Below are 20,720 nucleotides of genomic sequence, written 5' to 3'. Positions count from 1 at the left end.
TCAGATGTGATTTCTGAGAAGAATACATTGTAATGGCCAGCTGTGCTCAACAGACGCTGCTTTTGTGGTTGGGTTTAAAATAGAGTCCTGGGGTGTATTCCAGAAAGCAAGTTATGTGACTTTCCCGGGTAAGTTTAAGAGTAAGCGGATAACCTCTGCTTTCGGTTCCAAATACGGAGGTAACTTTTGGGTTATGCAAGTAACCATAGCAACTGACTCTGTGAGGATAACCTGCTCCGGAGCAGGTTATGTTGCAGGGTTAGTTTGTTTCAGAGACGTTTCCGAGTATGGCGTGCCCTTTTGATGAGGATCCTGTGGACGTAGAGGCACAGATTATACAGGTTTTTTTCGCCGTGAGAGGGTGATAAGACCACGTATCGATGTCTTTTCTTATCCGAACGAATATTTACAGGAGCGCTATCGTTTTTCTAAGGAGTCATTAATTTATTTAACGAACCTAATAAAACCACACATCTCAAACGTGACAAGCCGCGGGTCAGCGCTTAGCGCCGAACAAACTCTTTGTATTGCTCTGCGCTTTTTTGCTACGGGGAGTTTTCTCTACAATGTGGGCGCTGCAGAGTAGGCCTAGGCTATGTGGGAAAGGCAACTGTGTGTAGGGTTGTTCGTACAGTATGCATTGCACTCAAACGGTTCCTACACACTTTTGTGCAGTTCCCTGGCCATAAACCACTGAGGGTCATTAAAGAGGAATTCCACAAAGTGGCGGGTTTGTCCGTTCTATGATATCTATGACAGACCATTTTAGTTACATAGCACTACTTAATCTATCCATACTGTATACAGTCACCATCATTTTAAATGTTTCTAATTATATAACTTTCAATTTCAAGGTTCCCAAATGTGATTGGGTGCATTGATGGAACCCACATTCCCATTATAGCTCCTTCTGTCAATGAAGGAGACTATGTTAATAGGAAGTCAATCCATAGCATCAATGTGCAGGTGACAATAGATTTTTTGGGTGCTAAATGTTTGGGTGTTTAAACCATTAAATCACCCTCATTACTGGTCCCAACTAACTAGGTAATATGTGATGCAACCCACCTCATCACTAATGTTGAAGCCAAATGGCCAGGGTCTGTCCATGTTGCCAGAATGTTTAGGGAGTCATCATTGTACCACACATTTCAACAGGGTATGTTTTGCCCTACACAATGTTTTTTTATGCAATTATACACTTTAACTATATAGGACACTTCAATGGTTACTTGCAGGGGGACAGAGGGTACCCTTGTCTGCCCTATATGATGACACCCTACCCTGAACCCGTCCCACAGCAGAACACGGGTCAAGGTGGAAATGACCATAGGCATCCTGAAGGCTAGGTTTCAGTGCCTGAGTGGGCTCAGGGTCAGCCCAGAAAGGTCATGTGACATCACAGCTGCTTGTGTTGTTCTTCAGAAAATTGCCACACTGAGAGGTGAGAGCTTTTGTCACTCAAACTGCCGTTTGAGTGCTTTTGTCTTTTGTAACAAAAGACATTTGTATTTATTGCTTTAGATTTCATTCAACAACAAATGACAGATTAATGTTCACATACTGTTTCCCACCTTAAGCTGGTGCTCCAGCAATTCAATTTCAAGTCTGGCCTTTTTTAGGTTAAGCCTTTTCTCCTCCATTTGAAGCTGTATAAGGTCCATCTCCATGTCACTTTTTCTGATTTGCTTTTGAAGGTGGACCTTATACAGCTCTTTGGCAGGCAACTAGAAAGACAGAATAATTAAACATGACTGAAAAAGTCTGTAATACAAACACAGACCAAATATTTAAATGAGGAAGGAGAACTGCAGAACATTTCTTACACTACTAAGATTCTGTGTGGAGGTAGATGGACCCTCATTTGTATTAAAATCTCCTGCCACATTCTGTAAAATGGCAATGACAATTTATGTATTCTCTTATGTAAAAAAGGGGGAATGCATTCTATGCATCATACCTCTATGGGCCTCCCCACATTTTCTGTTTCTGTCACAGCAGAAGTGGTCTTTTCATCGTCATCATACAGTGAAAATAAGGAAGGATGCTTGGTCTAGCAAACAGAAACCTAAAGACAATAATCACTTACAACTGTGACAGAGTCTGGTGTTGCAGGAGGATCCAATAATACAATGTGGCCATCAGCAACTGCAAGATAATTAAACCAATAAGATAATCATGCATATTCAGTACTCACACACACACATATATATATATATATATATATATATATATATATATATATATATTCTTAAACAAATACAACTAATAAAGAAGGACATTAGGGATTTTTAAGAGTACTACTAACAGTATTACAGTATACAGTAAAAGCAGCATGCATACTGCACAAGTGAATCAATGACTGTAATGCATTTAAAAATGCCTTTTTAAAATGGTGACAGTGTTGAAGATTTTCTTTATTAAAACACTGACAAAAACAGTGAAAACATTAATAAATCATAAATATTAATATGGTACACCTACATTTTACTAAGCCACTTGTCTTGGTAGCTGGGTCTGACGAACTGCCCCCTGGAATCCCCTTTATTAAGGGACAGTGCCAGCTCCTCAGCTGGAGTGAGGGAAGGTGGAGGTGGACCCCGAACTGTTTTACGGGCCTCAGCCTTCTTTGTATTGGCTACATAAAAAACTAAATTACATTAAATACTAAATTACATGGCATCAGTAACAAGTTTAGTAAGTTTAGAAAATATTACTTGCTGGAGAATGTTTTCGTGTTTCATTTTTACTTGGCTCACACTTCTTCTGGCTCCAGAAGGATTACACCTGATAAAACAAGAAGCCTGCATATAACTAGCCAATTATGTGCATTACTACTGTAATATTAAGAAATGTATGGAGGCCAACAAGTAAATACTTGTCTATTTTTACTACATGCCCCAAATAATTTTTGTGTCACAATGAAAGGGGAAAATAGCCCATTTATAATTTTCTAAACTCACGCATTTACTCTGTCCTTTATTTTTTGCCAACCCAACTCTCTTTCTTTTGCTGATGCAGCAGTATTGTTTTTTTTAGGTTTTTTTTTTTAGTTATAATGGGCTTATAGTCTTCATAAGCAAGCATTAACACCTCCAACTCAGTTTCACCAAAGTATGTAGCTCGCTTTTTTTCTCCCTTGGTTTCCATGGTGACTCCTGAAATCAGCGATCCATTGAAAATGTCTTTATGTACTCGCCGTGCGCGCGCATTAACTCTGGGTTACCAATAGGAGGTTGATTAAACTAACTCCTCACAGGTGTTTTGGAACTGACATAACCAGAGTAAGCAGGTTTTGGGTTAATCAACCCAGAGTTCAGGGTTAATCTGATGGTAAGTTAACCCAGCTTTCTGGAATACACCCCTGGTCAGTGGTTTGCTCAAAATGACACACAATGGAAGAACTTTTCATTTTAAAACAAGTGGATTTTTTGAAAGCATATTTTGCTTATCAGTTTCTATTTAATCCAAATATAATTTATATGAACTAAAACAGTGTAATGTATGATTATTAAAAAAATATAAGAAAATTAATGTATCTGAGTGTGCATCCTGTTCACTTGGAGTGCAAGATTAAATAGGTTTTACTTTGGAAGACTTGGAAAAAAGATTATTTAAATTTATTTATTAAGTTTAGCAGTAAAACAAAATGAGATCCACAGCTGTTTTTGGTCAAATATACGACAAAAATAAATACAGTTTAAAAAATAAAATAAAGAGTGTTTGTGTATCAGCATTATATATTCACACAGGATGACCTACATATTTAAGATAGTAGTAGCCAAGAGTATAAATTAATTAATTATAAACTTGCATAATGTGCCCTTGATGGCTGAAGTATGCATTAACCTACATGTTTGAGGCAGGACTGTAGGCACAAAGTGAGACATTTCAAAGCTTTGCATCAAAAACATTACCATGATGCAAATAGCCCAATAAAAAAAGTTAACTACAAAGATTTTATAAAACAATCCCATGACAGAAATACAAACATTCAGCTCATATCATACAGTTGTGCATAATTCTTATTAGCTCAATAGCTTTACATGGTTTAAGTTACACACCATCTGACTTGATTGATTTGACTTCCAGCATTAGATAAGGCAATTTTGTGTTGTTCTGTCACACATATTTCTTTTCCACATTTTCCTGTGGAGCCTGAGGAGTCGATCCATGCAAGACAAGAAGCCCTGTCAGGGTCAAAATGATACCAACCCACCACAACGTGGCATGAGTTTCGCCAAAGATCACATGTCCAAGGAAAGCCTGGGGAAAAGACAATTCATATTAAATGAGTAAATAACTAGTTTCTGATATGAACTTGAGGGTTTGAGCAACCTTACAGAGAATATAAAATTTGAGGCAGTGGTGGTCACAGTGGCCCGGGCAGAGGAAGACGAGTGTCGGAGGGCTTTGGCGAAGAAGGTCCACATCACAGCATTGCAGGTGAACAGAAGACCACCACAAAGCAGCCGGAGAGGTATATGTAACTGCGATTAATGACAACATTAAAATAACATTATGTTCATTTGTTCATTTAAGGCGAGACACTACAGGCAAAAACAGTGTTTTTATGCATCTGTCAATTTTAAGATTTTGGCTTTTCATAAAATGTTTTTTCAGACTAAATTCAATCAACTGGGGAAGTATGGTGATATCTATTGGTGATTCACCTGAGATGTCTTGCCTTAAACAGACACACACACACACACACACACTCATATAGGCCTTATGCATACATATTTGATATAAGAAGATATCTTACCCAGTCACAAGCTGTGGTATTAACTCCTGTAGTGTTTCCCTTTCCATCTATCCAGATCAGCACTGTTTCACACACACCTTTCAGATAATCAGCACCCAGGGACAACTTAGCAGAAGATGATGCTAAAGCTGCCAAAAAACCCGCGATCAACGCATAAAACACCCCAGGCAACATAATTCCAGCGCGGTCCTACTGCCTCATCCAGACTTGACTATGGTAAAACCATTACTTTACCACCATCTTTAACATTTTAAGACATAAAATGATAATGAAACTTCCTACTGTGCATCCACAGAAATAAATCGAACAGGTAGAGTGACAGTCAGCATGAATCACATGTCAATAATGGGCGGGACTTTAAAAAAACGTGCACTGTTGACCTAAATAAAAACGCCGTATTTTACATCTTCTCCTCGTGTGATGCTTTTTAATGTTGAAGTGTCATTACTTATGTGAAAATTATCACCTAGACCACAGTTGAAAAATATGGCTTCTTGTGATGCGTGTTACTTTTCTCAATGCTGTACATAATGGACCAATCACATTCGTTTGTGATCGCGGCATAATCACACATTTTTAAAAATCAGTTTGTCAGAATTGCTTTTTTGGATTTACATTTGTATAACAAATAATAGCTATTAAAATATATACATCTAATCGATTATACAGTTTATTATACAGTATAGTATAGTATACAAAAAAGGGCTCAATGGAGAATTTGGATTTCTGAGCCGTCAAGCGCCTCTTGAGGAAAATAAATGTTGTGGAAAGTTATCAGCCAGCAACATTTGCTGCTCAATGTAAGAAATCATGAAGGTGCGCGCTGATTGGTAATTCCCAGGCACTTATTGATGACGCAAAATTTACACGCCTGGCTTTTGTGTGTTTAATGTTTTTGAAACATTAAGAACATTTACAGTTTATCAGTCTGATTTGAACTAAAACACAATGAGTAAAAAGGGTAATGTATCATGGGTGAAGCCAGCCGAACCATCTTTTTTGAAGAAATTTAAGAATGATGTTGGTTATAAAGAAGGGCCGACAGTGGACACTAAGGTAAGTGTTTTTAGTCACATTCGCCATGCCTCAAAACATAGTGAGATGCTAGCGTAAAAATGCTATCTGAACGCAAGTCTCCTAAATGTTGTCTATGTAGGCAGCTCATAGGTTTTCAGACGGCCTCTGTTCTATTCATGTTAATTTTAGTGTAGGAAATGAAGTAAATGTTGTGGTTGCAGAAGCAGCAGATGCCGCAGTGTGATGATGGTGACAGTGCTGACAGTGATCGGGAGGACGAGATGCCGCAGGTCGTGGTCTTGAAGAAGGGAGATCTGAGTGCTGAAGAGGTTCTGAAAGTCAAAAAAGATACAAAGGACACAGACTCAGACACAGGTAATGCGCTGCACGTGCATTGCTTACATGTATAAGAATGTAATCAAACCAAACCTTTCTTGCAATTTTTAAGTTAATTCTTGATTATGACCCACATACTCTAAATGCAATAATTATCTCAATTACAATTAAATAAAGGTGCATGTTTTTTAAAAAAAATATATATATTCCATAGATAAAAGCACACTTTTTATTATTTTTAACGTTTCCTAATATAGCTTTAGTTCTTTAATAAAACGAATACAATAAATATTGGTACAGCATTCACATTAAAATATGTTATTCATAAGAAAAGGTTTCATTGTAATGTAATTTAATTTTTCAGTTTTGGCCATGTTGCAAACTCCCACTCTGGCTTCTTTAAATTTTATATTATTTCTGTCTGGTTACTGGTCTGTTAATGATAGTTACTTGTGACGCATATAAGTGTTTCTTATAACAAAGCTGGCAGGTCGATTTGTATACATCTGTGAGTTATGACGGGAAAAGTAAAAAATCCATCCAGTCGCCCTTAATGTTCTGGTGTTCAGTGAGTATAAAGTCATTCATTTAAGTAAATGCTTTCATTTTCTCCAGATGAACAGCCTCCATCTGATGGAAAGATCGTCTTTAAGAAGCCTGTCAAACGCTCCTCTGATAAATTCAAAGGCATTACGGCTAGCTCTAGCAAGAAGAAGAAGAAAAGCGAAGATGGCGACAAGAAAGAGTCAAAAGCTGGTGTGAAGGTGAAGAACAACAGTCTGCTGTCTTTTGGTGATGATGATGATGAGGAGGAGGAGGAAGACTAGTTTGACATGGATTCAAGCATTTCTTTTGGTCAGATTGTGTCTCAGACTGGTCCTTGAAATGACCAATCTGCTCTTTTAAAATATATTTCTGTGTGTGTAGATGGTGATAGATGTATATAGATGTTTTGTAGAGTGATCAAGTCCATGCAGCGTATTTGTTAAATAATTTTGTTAAACATACGAGTCATTATGAGCCTCTGAAGGATCATCAATAGCAGTAAGTAATTATATATAACAACATCAGAATCATTAATAATGACAGTTTAAAAAAAAAACTGTGATAAACGTATGGTCAAACAGAGAGACAAAAACATCTGGAACAATCAGAAATGAAAATATGATAGAAAATGGAAAATAGAGGTTGATTTCGAAGAGGCTATTCAGTGTTTCATAGAAATGAAACTGTCCTGTTAGAGATGTCCAACAGGATGTACATATATGGCTTCTATGAAGGAGCTGTGCAGTTACCCTTTTTATCTTTGTTTTAGGTTTTTGTTTTGCAAAACGTTGACACTCAAAATCCCTGATTCAGGGACTTTTGCAGTTGTATTTTATTATACATTGTGTCCCATTTAGAGGAAATTAAAAAAAAATGCATTCTGGAATAAAATGTTTTTACCACCATTTATCTTGTGCTGCAACTTGAAATTCTGAAGATAAATCATGTCTGTTCAGGAAGAAAGCTGATAAAAAAGTCTAAATAGGATATTTTATCAGCATTATCAGATTGAGTGAAGTAACACTTTAAGAAAAAGAAAAAAGGAATAAATGCAACCAATAGTGTTTGGCACAGACACATATTGATATTATTATACGTATAACTTCTTGTATATTTTGTGGTTCTCAAATTGTTTGACTCAAAGGCCTGTCCACAGTAATATCCAAAGGACTCCTATATAATAACAGATAATATAACAATAATACACTTACACAAACTTACTTTACTTATTTTATATATATATAAAACATTTTTAATGACACACATTTTGGTATTTCATCTGAGTATTTATTTAGGTAATCTTTATTCAATATTTAATTAAATGTATTAAATACATTTACTCTGAATATTTTAGTCTTCCACATTCCTTTCCGAGTTGGTGAGTGTTGCCCACACTGAATGTGGTTGATGACAGGCTTGGTTTCTCTTAAATAAACATATATATATATACAGGTCCTTCTAAAAAAATTAGCATATTGTGATTAAGTTGATTATTTTCCATAATGTAATGATAAAAATTAAACTTTCATATATTTTAGATTCATTGCACACCAACTGAAATATTTCAGGTCTTTTATTGTTTTAATACTGATGATTTTGGCATACAGCTCATGAAAACCCAAAATTCCTGTCTCAAAAAATTAGCATATTTCATCCGACCAATAAAAGAAGTGTTTTTAATACAAAAAAAAAAAGTCAACCTTCAAATAATTATGTTCAGTTATGCACTCAATAGTCAATACTTGGTCGGGAATCCTTTTGCAGAAATGACTGCTTCAATGCGGCGTGGCATGGAGGCAATCAGCCTGTGGCACTGCTGAGGTGTTATGGAGGCCCAGGATGCTTCGATAGCGGCCTTAAGCTCATCCAGAGTGTTGGGTCTTGCGTCTCTCAACTTTCTCTTCACAATATCCCACAGATTCTCTATGGGGTTCAGGTCAGGAGAGTTGGCAGGCCAATTGAGCACAGTAATACCATGGTCAGTAAACCATTTACCAGTGGTTTTGGCACGGTGAGCAGGTGCCAGGTCGTGCTGAAAAATGAAATCATCTCCATAAAGAGAGCATTTTGGCATTTCCTTCTCCCCAGTCTTCCTCCAGACTCTGGCACCTTGATTTCCGAATGACATGCAAAACTGAGCAACAGTCCAGTGCTGCTTCTCTGTAGCCCAGGTCAGGCGCTTCTGCCGCTGTTTCTGGTTCAAAAGTGGCTTGACCTGGGGAATGCGGCACCTGTAGCCCATTTCCTGCACACGCCTGTGCACGGTGGCTCTGGATGTTTCTACTCCAGACTCAGTCCACTGCTTCCACAGGTCCCCCAAGGTCTGGAATCGGTCCTTCTCCACAATCTTCCTCAGGGTCCAGTCACCTCTTCTCGTTGTGCAGCGTTTTTTGCCACACTTTTTCCTTCCCACAGACTTCCCACTGAGGTGCCTTGATACATCACTCTGGGAACAGCCTATTTGTTCAGAAATTTCTTTCTGTGTCTTACCCTCTTGCTTGAGGGTGTCAATGATGACCTTCTGGACAGCAGTCAGGTCGGCAGTCTTACCCATGATTGCGGTTTTGAGTAATGAAACAGGCTGGGAGTTTTTAAAAGCCTCAGGAATCTTTTGCAGGTGTTTATAGTTAATTAGTTGATTCAGATGATTCGGTTAATAGCTCGTTTAGAGACCCTTTTCATGATATGCTAATTTTTTGAGACAGGAATTTTGGGTTTTCAAGAGCTGTATGCCAAAATCATCAGTATTAAAACAATAAAAGACCTGAAATATTTCAGTTGGTGTGCAATTAATCTAAAATATATGAAAGTTAAATTTTTATCCTTACATTATGGAAAATAATGAACTATCACAATATGCTAATTTTTTGAGAAGGACCTGTATATATATATATATATATATATATATATATATATATATATATATATATATATATATATATATAAATAATCCAAGCCTGTCATCAACCACATTCAGTGTGAGCGTGTGTGTTTGTAAGTTATTAACCACAATTAACCACAATTTATTTTATTATAGGCCAACAATAAGTTTTATTTGCATGTTCTTCAATAGAGTTATTGAGAGGGTAAAGAAAAATTGATTTCAGTTTACATATTTATTGTATTTTAATTTAGTTTAAATTAATTAAAACCATAAAAATAATATAATCAGACTTTTCAGTTCTTCATCCACATAACTTGTGATCTACAGTTTACATATTGATTGTATTTTAATTTAGATAGTTTTAATTAATATTATAAAATAATATGATAAAATAATATGAGTTTATCAGTTTTCCCACATAACTTGTGATCTACAATCTTGTGACACATCTTATGCTACTTTAGGATCTTAAAATGTTGCTTCATATTTAAACCAAGATCAATGCATTGATGAAACAAACATTTAGCACAGAGATTATTTTATTGGTAACTTTCGAAAGCAGCATTTGTTTAAAGTTCTGCCTTGATGAAGTTTGTTAGAACAACTTGCAAAGATGATCACATTCTCATCAGAGGAGAGAATACAGGACAGGTTCATAAAACAACATGGAGCAGTTTTATATACTTCATCCACTGGACTGGAGTGTTACACTGAGCACACTGCAACATTTGCAGAGTTTAATACTTTTATATGATTCAAACTCTTACATGAACCCTGAAAAAAATAAAAACAACAGGAATAATAGACACACTGTAACAGCTACATGCTAAGAGATAATATTTTTGTGTTAGGTATGACCTAACCGATCTGTAAGCACAGTACAGTGCTAAAAAAGGCCATTATGGATTCAAACACTTAGGACGCTGCTCACCTAACGAGCTCCCTTGTTTGAAAACTACAGATCTCATTCCTTCATTCTTTTCATAGTACAACTACAGATTAAGTATTTTTAATGCTAATCTCCATAAAGATGCGAGTACTAAAACGGTAACGTGAACTGTTGTTCAGCTTTTCAGGATGCTAGAGTGATTAGTACATCAACGATTAGGGGTTTCAAACAAGATGTTAATGCATTCCTGAAGCTTAGATATGCAAGATTGTATTACTTTAACACTAAAGGTGATGATAAACAAGGCAACTTTTAGAGCAATGTTGCAGAGCGATTGTTGCTTGGGCACTTTCCTATTGAGAATGGGCAACAAATTTCTATCTGGATAATTTAGATTGAGTCCTGTCCTCTCGTCGGTCCTGTCTCATACCTGGTTCCCCGTTGATGGCAACATTGCTCAAAAAGTTGTAGTCAACAATGTTGTTCTGTAACAAGTTCTCGGTCTTAAAAGCACTAGTGCTAAAAGGGGGTTGCTGGGAAGTTGAGATGACTGATTTGGGCCCCTTTTATAGAATATATTGTCATTTAAAACAAAACAAACTCAAACCCAAAGTGAGTCCACTAAAGTATTATTTGAACTGTCTGAGAAATGTTCCTGACCAGTAAGGCATCTTCACATTTAAAGAAATCTAAATCTAATGTCTCCCAAAAAGTTAGGTGTAAATGGCAGTTTCAACATTTATCAACATGAAACAATCAGAACTGAAATAATGAATGTGTATACTTAGTATTAAACCTAGCGTGTGCCCATTTTATTAAGGATAGTGGTATTGTGCTGGTTCAACAGGATATTAACACTCATGCAATTCATTGATTATAACAGACGCGTTCTAGTCGTGTCGTGTTGCTCAATGTGGACGTGGAGTGAGCGTTTATGATTAGATCTCTCTATGGTCATTTAATAAAAATAAAAACAGGCATTTGATCTCTCCTGTCAGTGAGGTGATATTGTGGACCATCCACAAGAGGGCAGTCAGACAGAGAGAAAATAGTTAAAAACTCCATATTGGCTCAAACAGAGTGAACAACACGAGTGTACATTCTGTCATGTACAAAACCTGCTAGGTCGAAGGTAAACTCCTGAGTTCAAGCCTAACCATTAGTCAAAAACTGGAAAAGAGAAGCTTAAAATATAACATTGTATGTGTATATAATAGAAAATGAGAAGTGTTAGAGGTAGGGGATGGGGATGGGGATGGAGAAGGGTTCTGGTCCCTGTGAGACACTCACAGGTGCTCTGGATGGCTCTGCATACAAGTGATCATGTCCTGAACCGGTTTGTCCTCGAAACAGATCTGATAAACAGCCGTGAACAGGGGGAACCTGGAGAATAATGCAGATTTGAGATGTCACCAATTTTGTAAAAGCATCTTGACAAAGAACATTGTGCCCTAGAGCGAGTAATTTAAACTCGCCATTTAATAAAACAGGAGTGAAACAGGAGTCTGTCGTCGATGTACAGCGGGAAGCAATTCCTGGTAGGTTTAACCATGCTGAGAAGATGACAGACACCTGGCTAAGGACGAGGGCACAGACCTAGTGGCCTTGCAAGCTGAGGTCTGAACCTAACTGCAACGACAACGACAAACAAGGGCCTCAGTACCCTGCACGCCCCTGCGCCCGCTCTACGGCGGCGGAGCGATCCGGCCAGGGACGAGAGGCTGCTAAGAATCTCAGGTACCAGGCTGCCATCTGGAAACCGACTAAAGGACCGGACTATTAACACCATGGCGCTCGATATTGCTACCTTCAACGCCAGGACTGTGTCGAGCGAGGCCAACCTGGCTACCATCCTGGAAGGTTTGAACAGCATTCGCTGCGACGTGTTCGGGCTGTGCGAGACTAAGCGCCGGAAGCCGCTGCACGTGCGCCGCGATGACGGCAGGACGGTCATCTTGGGTGCTAGGGAAGAGACGCTGCCTGTCGGCGGTGTTGGCTTCATTGTATCCAAACGATGGTCACCAATGATTGACCTGGTTGACCTGACCAACCCCATCAGGATCATGCAGATATATGCACCAACAGCAGCAGCTGCGGCCGAGCAAGATGACGATGTGCTTGAGCAGTTCTACGAGGCCATCGAGGCAGCCACTACCCCCCGTGCCACCTACCCCGTCCTGATGGGCGACTTCAACGCCAATGTGGGCAAGGGGTTGGATGGCGAGCGCTTTGTCGGCCCGTTCGGCAGCGGCAACAGAAACGGACCGGGTGAGCTACTGGTTGCAATGGCCGAGACCAACCGGCTGTTTATTGGCAACAGTCTGTTCAAGAAACGCCCCGGCCGCCGATGGACATGGATGTCCCCCAATGGAGAGACAACCAACGAGATCGACTACGTCCTCTGCAGCCACCGCCGCATCCAGCAGGGCGTCGCTGTCATCGGACGCAAGTTCTTTGACACGGGCAGCGACCATCGACCGGTAAGGGCCAGGCTGGTCATCGACGGCAGGACCGAAAAAGCGCGCACTGGCAGCTAGCAATCGGGCAAAGCAACCGGTCACCATTAACCTGGCCGCCTTCAACACTCTGATCGACCACACCAACTGGACCCAGCTTGAAACCGACATCGACCAGGACTACGACCACTTTATTGGCCTGCTCAAGTTAAGCCGCGATGCAGCTGCAGTGCCGACCAACAGCCGGACCAGCTGAATTACGGACGCCACCAAGGCCCTGATGCAGAGGCGGAGGCAGATACGCGCTGACGGACCCACACGTCGAGTACGGCCTGCTGTGCAAGCAGATCCGGCAGCAGCTCAAGACCGACCTCGATCAATACAGACAGAGGCGCCTGCTGGCGACAGCCGAGGACCGCAAGAGCCTGAAAAAGTGCAGGCGGGTGATGCAACAGCAGTGTGGCCAAATACCAGCACTGAAGACGGCAGACGACCAGGACTCGGTCCGGCATTGAGGCCGAGTGCAGGCGTTTCTTCAGTGATCTATTCGCCAGTAAGGTGCCCGTCCCCCCACCTAACCTTCAGCTCGACCAGCTGCCGCCCATCCTACCAGTGCTGGAAACCGACATACAGTCGAGCAGGCACAGGCAGACCGGGCGCCTGGCTTGGACGGCGTGGAGATCGATCTGCTCAAAGCAGGCGGCCACTCCCTTTGGACGGCCATGGCGACCCGATTCAGCCGCTACATGGCACAATGTCAAATCCCCAAACAGTGGAAGACGGCCAAAACAGTACTGCTGTTCAAGAAGGGCGACCGTGAGCTGCTCAGCAACTACCGGCCGATCACACTGCTGTCGGCCGTATATAAGATCTTTACCAAGGTGCTGCTCAACCGGTTGGCCAAGCAGCTAGACGAACAGCAGCCCGTCGAGCAGGCCGGATTTAGATCTGGCTTTAGCACCATGGATCATGTGCAGGTACTGAACTAGCTGCTCGAGCGGGCCAGGGAGTATAAGATGCCGTTAGTCCTGGCCTTCGTCGACTACAAGTCTGGCCTTCGACTCGGTCGAGATCAATGTCGTGCTGCTCGCCCTCCAACAACAAGGCATCGGTAACGAGCATGTGGCCCTGCTGCAGGAGCTGAACAGCAACTGCGCCACCACCATCACCCTGTTCGACCGGCCGCTAAACATCGAGGTCGGCCGCGGGGTCAAGCAGGGTGACACCATCTCGCCTAAGCTTTTCACCGTCTGCCTCGAGCAAATTTTCCGGCAGCTCAACTGGAACGAGGTCGGCATCAAGATCAACGGCCGCTGGCTCAATCACCTGCGCTTTGCCGATGACATCATGCTAATAGGTTGTTCGGCGGTCAATGTACAGTAGCGGCTCGACCAGCTCCACCAGGCTGGCGCTCGGATCGGCCTCAAAATCAATCTGTCCAAAACCAAGTGGATGCGCAACGACCAGGTGGCAGACACCACCCTTCATGTCGGCCAGCACCAGCTCCAGCAAGTCGATAGCTATATCTACTTGGGCCAGGAGCTAACCACCGACCACAGGATTGGTCGAGAATTGGCACGATGACGCCGAGCCACCTGGGTCAGCTTTGGCTCAATTGCCGAGACGGCCACCAACAGAGCCATTGACCCGGACATCAGGGCCGCCCTATTCAACAGCACCGTCCTGCCGGCCATGCTTTACGGGTCTGAGACGTGGACAACGACGGCGGTCGACCGGCAAAAGCTGGCCGCGACTGAACGCGCAATCGAGCGCTGCATGATCCATACATAAAAAAAGAGATCTTCACTCAGCAAATGTCTTATAAAAATCCTTATTTTTAATGCATATTTATGCTGCTTGCATAAGGACAGCCACAGGGGGATACAATTATGCATCAAAAAGAAGCACATTTATAAAATCTAGAATCACATCTCTTTTTTATGGACTGTTTTGCTAAGATAAAAATTTTAACTTTAGATTTTTATTCAGTATAGTGTCGCGTGCATGAACACCATGTCAGGAGAATGTCAACTGACATAAAGGCTAATGCAAATATATAATACTATAAATAATACAGTTATAATAATATGACAGCCAAAAAGTGGTTACACATACTTATCAACCAGGCCCTTCTGGTTGAGGATGTGATAAACCTCAGCAGAAGTCAATGGTCCCTGAAGCTTTTGTCCATTTAACATCTCCTTCTCCAGTTCCTCGATGCTCTGAAAGAAAAATAAATCTGTATTGATCTTTTCTGCATCAGCAAATGTGCCTAATGCTCAGCATCTTCCTTCAATCCATAAAATGTACATTACATGCCATCAGGCAAGTGGAGAAAGACAGAAACGGATGGGTTTTCAATTTACCTTCCCTGTCCTGGCAAAAGCCTCTGCCACGCGACGGTTTCGTCCTCCGTAGCAGGTGGTGATGAGGTCAGCCACGCCGCAGCTCTCGAGGAATGTGGCGGAGGACACGGAATTGTCTTTGCTGAAGAGTTTGGCGAAAGCGATCATCTCCATCAAGCCCAGCCGGATGACGGCTGCTTTGGTGTTGTCTCCACACAGCAGTCCGTCACAGAAGCCTGCGCCCACTGCAACAATGTTCTAAAACAGGGACAAATAAGGAAGGAAAGGTTATTAGAATGCCAGAATGGTGCAATGCATCCAGCACTTTCCAGAAATATGGTACAAATTAGTGCCCAGCCTATTAACTTTGTAAGCGTTAAAAGCATAAACCCTACTTTCCTATATTATATACACTACTGTTCAAAAGTTTGGGATTGCGATTTATTCTGCTCACAAGGCGGCATTTATTTTATTAAAAACAGTAAAATTGTGCTATATTATTACAATTTAAAATAATATATTTTAAAATGTAATTTATTCCTGTGATGGAAGCTGAATTCTTATTAGCCATTACCTTAGTTTTCAGTGTCACATGAACTTTCAGAAATTGTTCTAATCTGCTAAAAATAATGGTAAAATAAGCAAGCAAGGGTTATTAGAATACCAGTAAGATTTAAATTGGGGGTTCTGCGCATACAACTGCTGTATTCGTTTAAACAGGTTGCATCACTTCCGGTTCTTTCTTCTTTCTTTATTTCAGGTCTTTTGTATAGAGCAGTTTTACTCAAGGTACCTTTACAAGGAGAAAGCAATTATAAGCATAAACGATGTCCATCGCATATGCAGATTGATATCTAAACATTTTTTTCTTTTTCTTCTTCTCACTAACATTTAGATATTTAAATCAAATACAAAAAAAAAAAAGAACTAGGTTTGTTGATTACCTTACAAGTCCATAGATACCGCCGTCAGTTCATACTGCCGTTAACACTTTCTCCGACAAGCAGATGCAATGAGACACGTTTTCCTGTTTGTTTATGTGATGTTCGGCATAAAGCCTATTGGTAATTTTGGGAAATCAAATACTGATGGACTTTACATAAATATTCTGGGCTGGACATGTCTATGTGCAGAATCTATGGCAGATATACAATTACATAGAAAAAGAATGTAACAAATAACCAACGGATGATTCACTTAGAAAAGTAGTCCCACCTCAAAATGAAGATGCAAACAACTTTACAGCTGATGCACAAATTTTCAGCAGATAGGAAGAGAATAAGTTAGATTTGGGTCTATTTATCAAAGCTTAAAGCTATAATTTGGCTTTAGAAGACACATTTGGACCGTTTTTACGATACTTTCATGGTGCTTTTCTGTCTTTTTGGAGGTTGACAGCTTAAATTCCCATTCACTTTTATTATAGAAGAATTGAAGAATGTTGGTAACAAAACAGTTTTGGTGGCCATCGACTTCCATTGTATGGATAAAAATAATGCCACTGACACATTTCTAAAAACTTCTTTTATGCTCCACAGAAGAAAGAAAGTCAAAGTTTTGGAATGAAATGAGGACGAATGAATGATCTCTTTAGGTTGTAAATAACCCAGAATATTTGTCAAAGCTTGCCAATGATTTTTACAATGTATTTACGAGGAGGAAGACAGTGGCCTTACAGCATCTAATAGTAAATTCAGCAGCGCAAGCTCTTCTTTACACAGAGGTCTAAGTCGTGCCCCCGAAGCCCTGCATCTCAGCTGCCTGCATCCAGATATTTCCCTTGGGATGAGCAGCAAGACAAGACTGATATTTACCTTGAGGGCTCCACAGAGCTCTACTGTGTCAGCATTATCCACCACAGTGATTCTGAAGTTAGGCGTCTGCAGGAGCTCTTTGAACAAGTGGCCATTCTCCAACACCTTGCTGCCTGTGGTTCGAAGAAAATGTTTGTTGAGATTTCCCACCGTGCTTTTTAGCAAGTTACTATGTGTACTACAATACAATTTAAACATGAGAGTGAATCCCATATATTTTCATTGTGTGTGTGTGTACGGAACACAGTTTGCTCCAGAAATTGCTGTGACTGACATTGTGGTAATCACCATCAAAAGTAATATTACAGTATCCAAAGACTCGTTTTTATATATATATATATATTATGTTATACTATTATAACAGAGCGTTCTCTTGAAGTATTGCTATATCCACTTATTATATATTATATATAGTGCTCAAGTTTATGGAGTTATTAAAGTGGGAAAGTGCAGGTCGCACTAGTTTGGTATTTTTTCTCTAACCTGCATTTAAATATGTCATTAAAGGGGTCCTATATTGCCTTTTCACTTTTTCAACTTTAGTTAGTCTGTAATGTTGCTGTTTAAACATAAAGCCTCCGCTCGCCTGCCAGCCAACATTAGTGTTGATGTAGTGATTACTGTAGCTTTTGTAAGGCCTCGCTTTTTTAGGACTGTTCACCGCCCCTTAGGAAAATTATCCATTAACCATTCTTAAGTCTGAATCAGGCTTGAAATTGACACCATAATTAATATTTACACCTGAGCAGATGAAACTCACGGTAAGGTAAGGGGCGTGACATTTCCCAAACACGTGGTGTCAATCACAGCACATTTCGTATTTCGGAAGGAGGGGCTTCATTGAACTAAAGACGCGTTCGAGCCAGACTGGGGAAAGAGGTGCTGTGATAGTGTAAAATATGTGAAAAATAATGTGTTTTTGACCAATCAAAAATGAAAGCATATTCTAGTACTCCCCAAAAACAAAATCAAGATAGGACCTCTTTAACAACTGGGTGTCCAGTTCGGTTTCGTACACAATACTAATTTTTGTAAATGCGGTTGTCACTCCTGCAAATGACTGAACTTTGTGCATACAGAACAGGACTAAGCGTTAACAGGTGAACTTAATTTACCCGCAGTGTGTTCGTGGTCTATGTGGTTCCTTACAAGCACCACTATCTACAGTATTTTCACAGTTTACATTCAATCACCAATGGTGCTCTCGCAGAACTTCTCGGCCGCCACTTCATTGGCAATATTGGCCCCCATTAGGACACTGACATCGATGCCCATTTTTTCCCGGATGATGTCAGAGATGAGCTTCAATCCTTCTGGTCCTTCATCTATGCCCTACAAAGAAGGAAAAAAGAGTGAATTCTATCAACACCAACGCTCTTTTAATGTAGCATCGCACCATTTCCCCCTCAGTAGATATAACTCTAAAACACAGATGTTAGGAGGACTATCTTTGCCTAATGACTCAAAAAATGAGGAGGAACACCAAAGCAGAACAAAAATAATAAGGGAGGTGGAATGAGTACACAAGAAATGGGCAGAAATCTGAAAAAGAAAACAGACAAACCATATCTTTTCAAATTAAACTCAGAACACTGTGAGAAATTTAATGAGGCTACTTTTCAAATAGCGAAGTGAAGAAGATACATTTCATTTGGTGAGGTACAACTACAGAGATGATGCCCTGAGTGGCATAGTAAGCAACAGAGGAGACAAACTAGCACCAGGAGGTAATTCGCACACAAAGAGTTTGCCAGCAGGACAGAGGGCCCTTTTTTACCCATGAGTCACTCCACATATGGTGCACTGTGCTGAGCTTTCAAAAAGACATCAAGTCGGAAACTTCTCAGCATTCTTCAGTCCTGAACATCCTGTCTGCATGGAAGAGGATTCTCAAGGTTTGACCAAAACTTGGGCTGTGTCCGAAATAGCCCCCTATACCCTCATTCACTATTTCCTACATTAGTCCACTGATATATAGTTCACTGGAGGGAGTGAATGATGAGTGAGCGAATTCAGACACTGAGTGTGCCGGAAGGGCTGCTGCTTTTGCATAGTTTGTGCTTGCCGTTTAATAATCGTTTGAAATTTAGCAAACTTGCCGCTCCAGTGATAAGATGAAAAGATTTATCTTGAACTCTGTCATGGAAACTAAGTATAAACCTTAATTAAACAATTTAACAATCAATTAAAAAGGAAGTTATACCTGTATGGTATTACGCTGTACCCACATTGGACCAGCGGTTTGGAAAATTGATGAATGGATGATTCAGCTGCGGGCACCATCTTCTGGTCAGATGCGGGAATTCATTCAGTGTGCGACCATCAGAGTGCATTATGGGTATACTCTAGCCATTGAGCATACATCGGTTGTACACTTGGTATTGCGGTGCATTGTGGGATTGAATTAGTGCACAGCCACACACATTAGGAGCAGTAAGTAGTGAACACTCCCGGAGAGCGATTAGTGGTTGGGCGAGTCATTTCCTGCCAGTATTGAGAATCAAACCCGTGACCTTACAAGTCCAACTCTCTTACCATTCAGTATAGCTTAGGAAGCCTATCAAAAACCACTACAAGTCAATTCTGTACAATGCAGAGTAAGTATTCTCACTTTGATTAGTGTAATTCCACGAGCCTTCTCCGAAACGCAGCCAACCATCTCATCGCACAGTTTCCGGATGAATTGGTGAGGGACCACGAAAACCAGGAGGTCGGCACCATCCGCGGCATCCCGAAGCTGCGGCACAGCAACCTACCGGAAAGCACCATTAATCTGACACTTATTTCCACATCAGGTCAAGCTAGCATAAAACAATATTTATGCAATTCATCCACTGTCTTACCACATTCTCTGGGAGTTTGTAGCCTGGAAGATACTTGACGTTCTCATGTTCTGTGTTGATGATCTCAGAAAGCTTTTTGCCATTGACCATTTCTTCATACACCCACATCTTGACTGTTGTGGCAAAGCACTGGAGTTTCTGTGCATTGGAGCCAATAATTCTTGCAATAGCAGAGCCCCTTGGCACAATACAACACAACAGTATCTTTAATCAAAACGCCAGTCTGTTGTTAAACAGCAGTTCACTGAGACATTTCAAGCTGGGTTTACAACCTTGAGAAGCTGTTTTGCCAGCTGCAATCAAATGAGTGTTATGCAGCATGCAGCTCATCAGATCAAGTCATTAATCACTTGATTTTGCCCAGAATGGATCTGAATATCGATATGAATACGCAGGCAATTAAACTGGTGCTACAGTTAATGCAAGTACTGTCTGAGCTATAGCAGTTGGTCACGCCATATGTTCTATAAATTAATCTCATTACCAATCACATATTGATCATATCTAATCATTACACGTTCATACTCACCAGTTTCCTGAACCAACAATACATACTTTCAGCGGAGCAGCCATCGCCATCTTTGCGATCAACTAGTGGATAAATGTTTCAAGTAAACAATATAGGGAATAATACTATAAAGTCAAGCAGTTTCTCGGTGGGAGGGAACGTGCTGGTCCACTTTTGACTGCGTCATCAATGATATCTAGGAATTCTGGGAGTTGTAGTTTTTTCTATCATCTATACAGGTTTCTTTTAGGTGTTTAAAATAGTTGCTGTAAAAAGCTTGACACACATTGGAGAATCGTTTAATTCAGTTTATGTGT

At 40.5% G+C, this 20,720-nt stretch overlaps 3 protein-coding genes and 1 long non-coding RNA gene across 4 annotated transcripts; 1 reads left to right on the top strand and 3 right to left on the bottom strand.

Moving 5' to 3' along the window:
- Positions 1 to 1,573: 1,573 nt before the first annotated feature.
- Positions 1,574 to 2,132, bottom strand: LOC143722717 (uncharacterized). The gene is made up of 3 exons (XR_013196982.1): positions 1,961 to 2,132; positions 1,827 to 1,889; positions 1,574 to 1,727 (listed from the first exon to the last, which is right to left on the bottom strand). It is a non-coding gene; the product is annotated as an uncharacterized LOC143722717 (long non-coding RNA).
- A 1,478-nt stretch (positions 2,133 to 3,610) lies between these two features.
- On the bottom strand, positions 3,611 to 5,368 carry tmem42a (transmembrane protein 42a). Its single transcript, XM_077215011.1, has 3 exons — positions 4,766 to 5,368; positions 4,344 to 4,490; positions 3,611 to 4,266 (listed from the first exon to the last, which is right to left on the bottom strand). The coding sequence occupies exons 1-3, from the start codon at positions 4,937 to 4,939 to the stop codon at positions 4,123 to 4,125; spliced, it is 465 nt and encodes a 154-aa protein (XP_077071126.1). The 5' UTR covers positions 4,940 to 5,368; the 3' UTR covers positions 3,611 to 4,122.
- A 200-nt stretch (positions 5,369 to 5,568) lies between these two features.
- kiaa1143 (KIAA1143 ortholog) lies at positions 5,569 to 7,569 on the top strand. Its single transcript, XM_077215010.1, has 3 exons — positions 5,569 to 5,821; positions 6,004 to 6,157; positions 6,734 to 7,569. The coding sequence occupies exons 1-3, from the start codon at positions 5,714 to 5,716 to the stop codon at positions 6,943 to 6,945; spliced, it is 474 nt and encodes a 157-aa protein (XP_077071125.1). The 5' UTR covers positions 5,569 to 5,713; the 3' UTR covers positions 6,946 to 7,569.
- Positions 7,570 to 10,069: 2,500 nt separating this feature from the next.
- gpd1l (glycerol-3-phosphate dehydrogenase 1 like) lies at positions 10,070 to 20,601 on the bottom strand. The gene is made up of 8 exons (XM_077215009.1): positions 20,425 to 20,601; positions 19,896 to 20,073; positions 19,664 to 19,804; positions 18,246 to 18,384; positions 17,053 to 17,165; positions 15,260 to 15,496; positions 15,009 to 15,115; positions 10,070 to 11,820 (listed from the first exon to the last, which is right to left on the bottom strand). The coding sequence occupies exons 1-8, from the start codon at positions 20,472 to 20,474 to the stop codon at positions 11,724 to 11,726; spliced, it is 1,062 nt and encodes a 353-aa protein (XP_077071124.1). The 5' UTR covers positions 20,475 to 20,601; the 3' UTR covers positions 10,070 to 11,723.
- Between the last annotated feature and the right edge of the window lie 119 nt (positions 20,602 to 20,720).

Source organism: Siphateles boraxobius, unplaced genomic scaffold (genome assembly GCF_051911475.1).
Source record: "Siphateles boraxobius isolate OS27281-9 unplaced genomic scaffold, OSU_SipBor_1 68, whole genome shotgun sequence".
NCBI classification, from domain to species: domain Eukaryota; kingdom Metazoa; phylum Chordata; class Actinopteri; order Cypriniformes; family Leuciscidae; genus Siphateles; species Siphateles boraxobius.
Note: the sequence above shows the minus strand (reverse complement) of the source record. Positions and strands in the feature narration are given on the sequence as shown.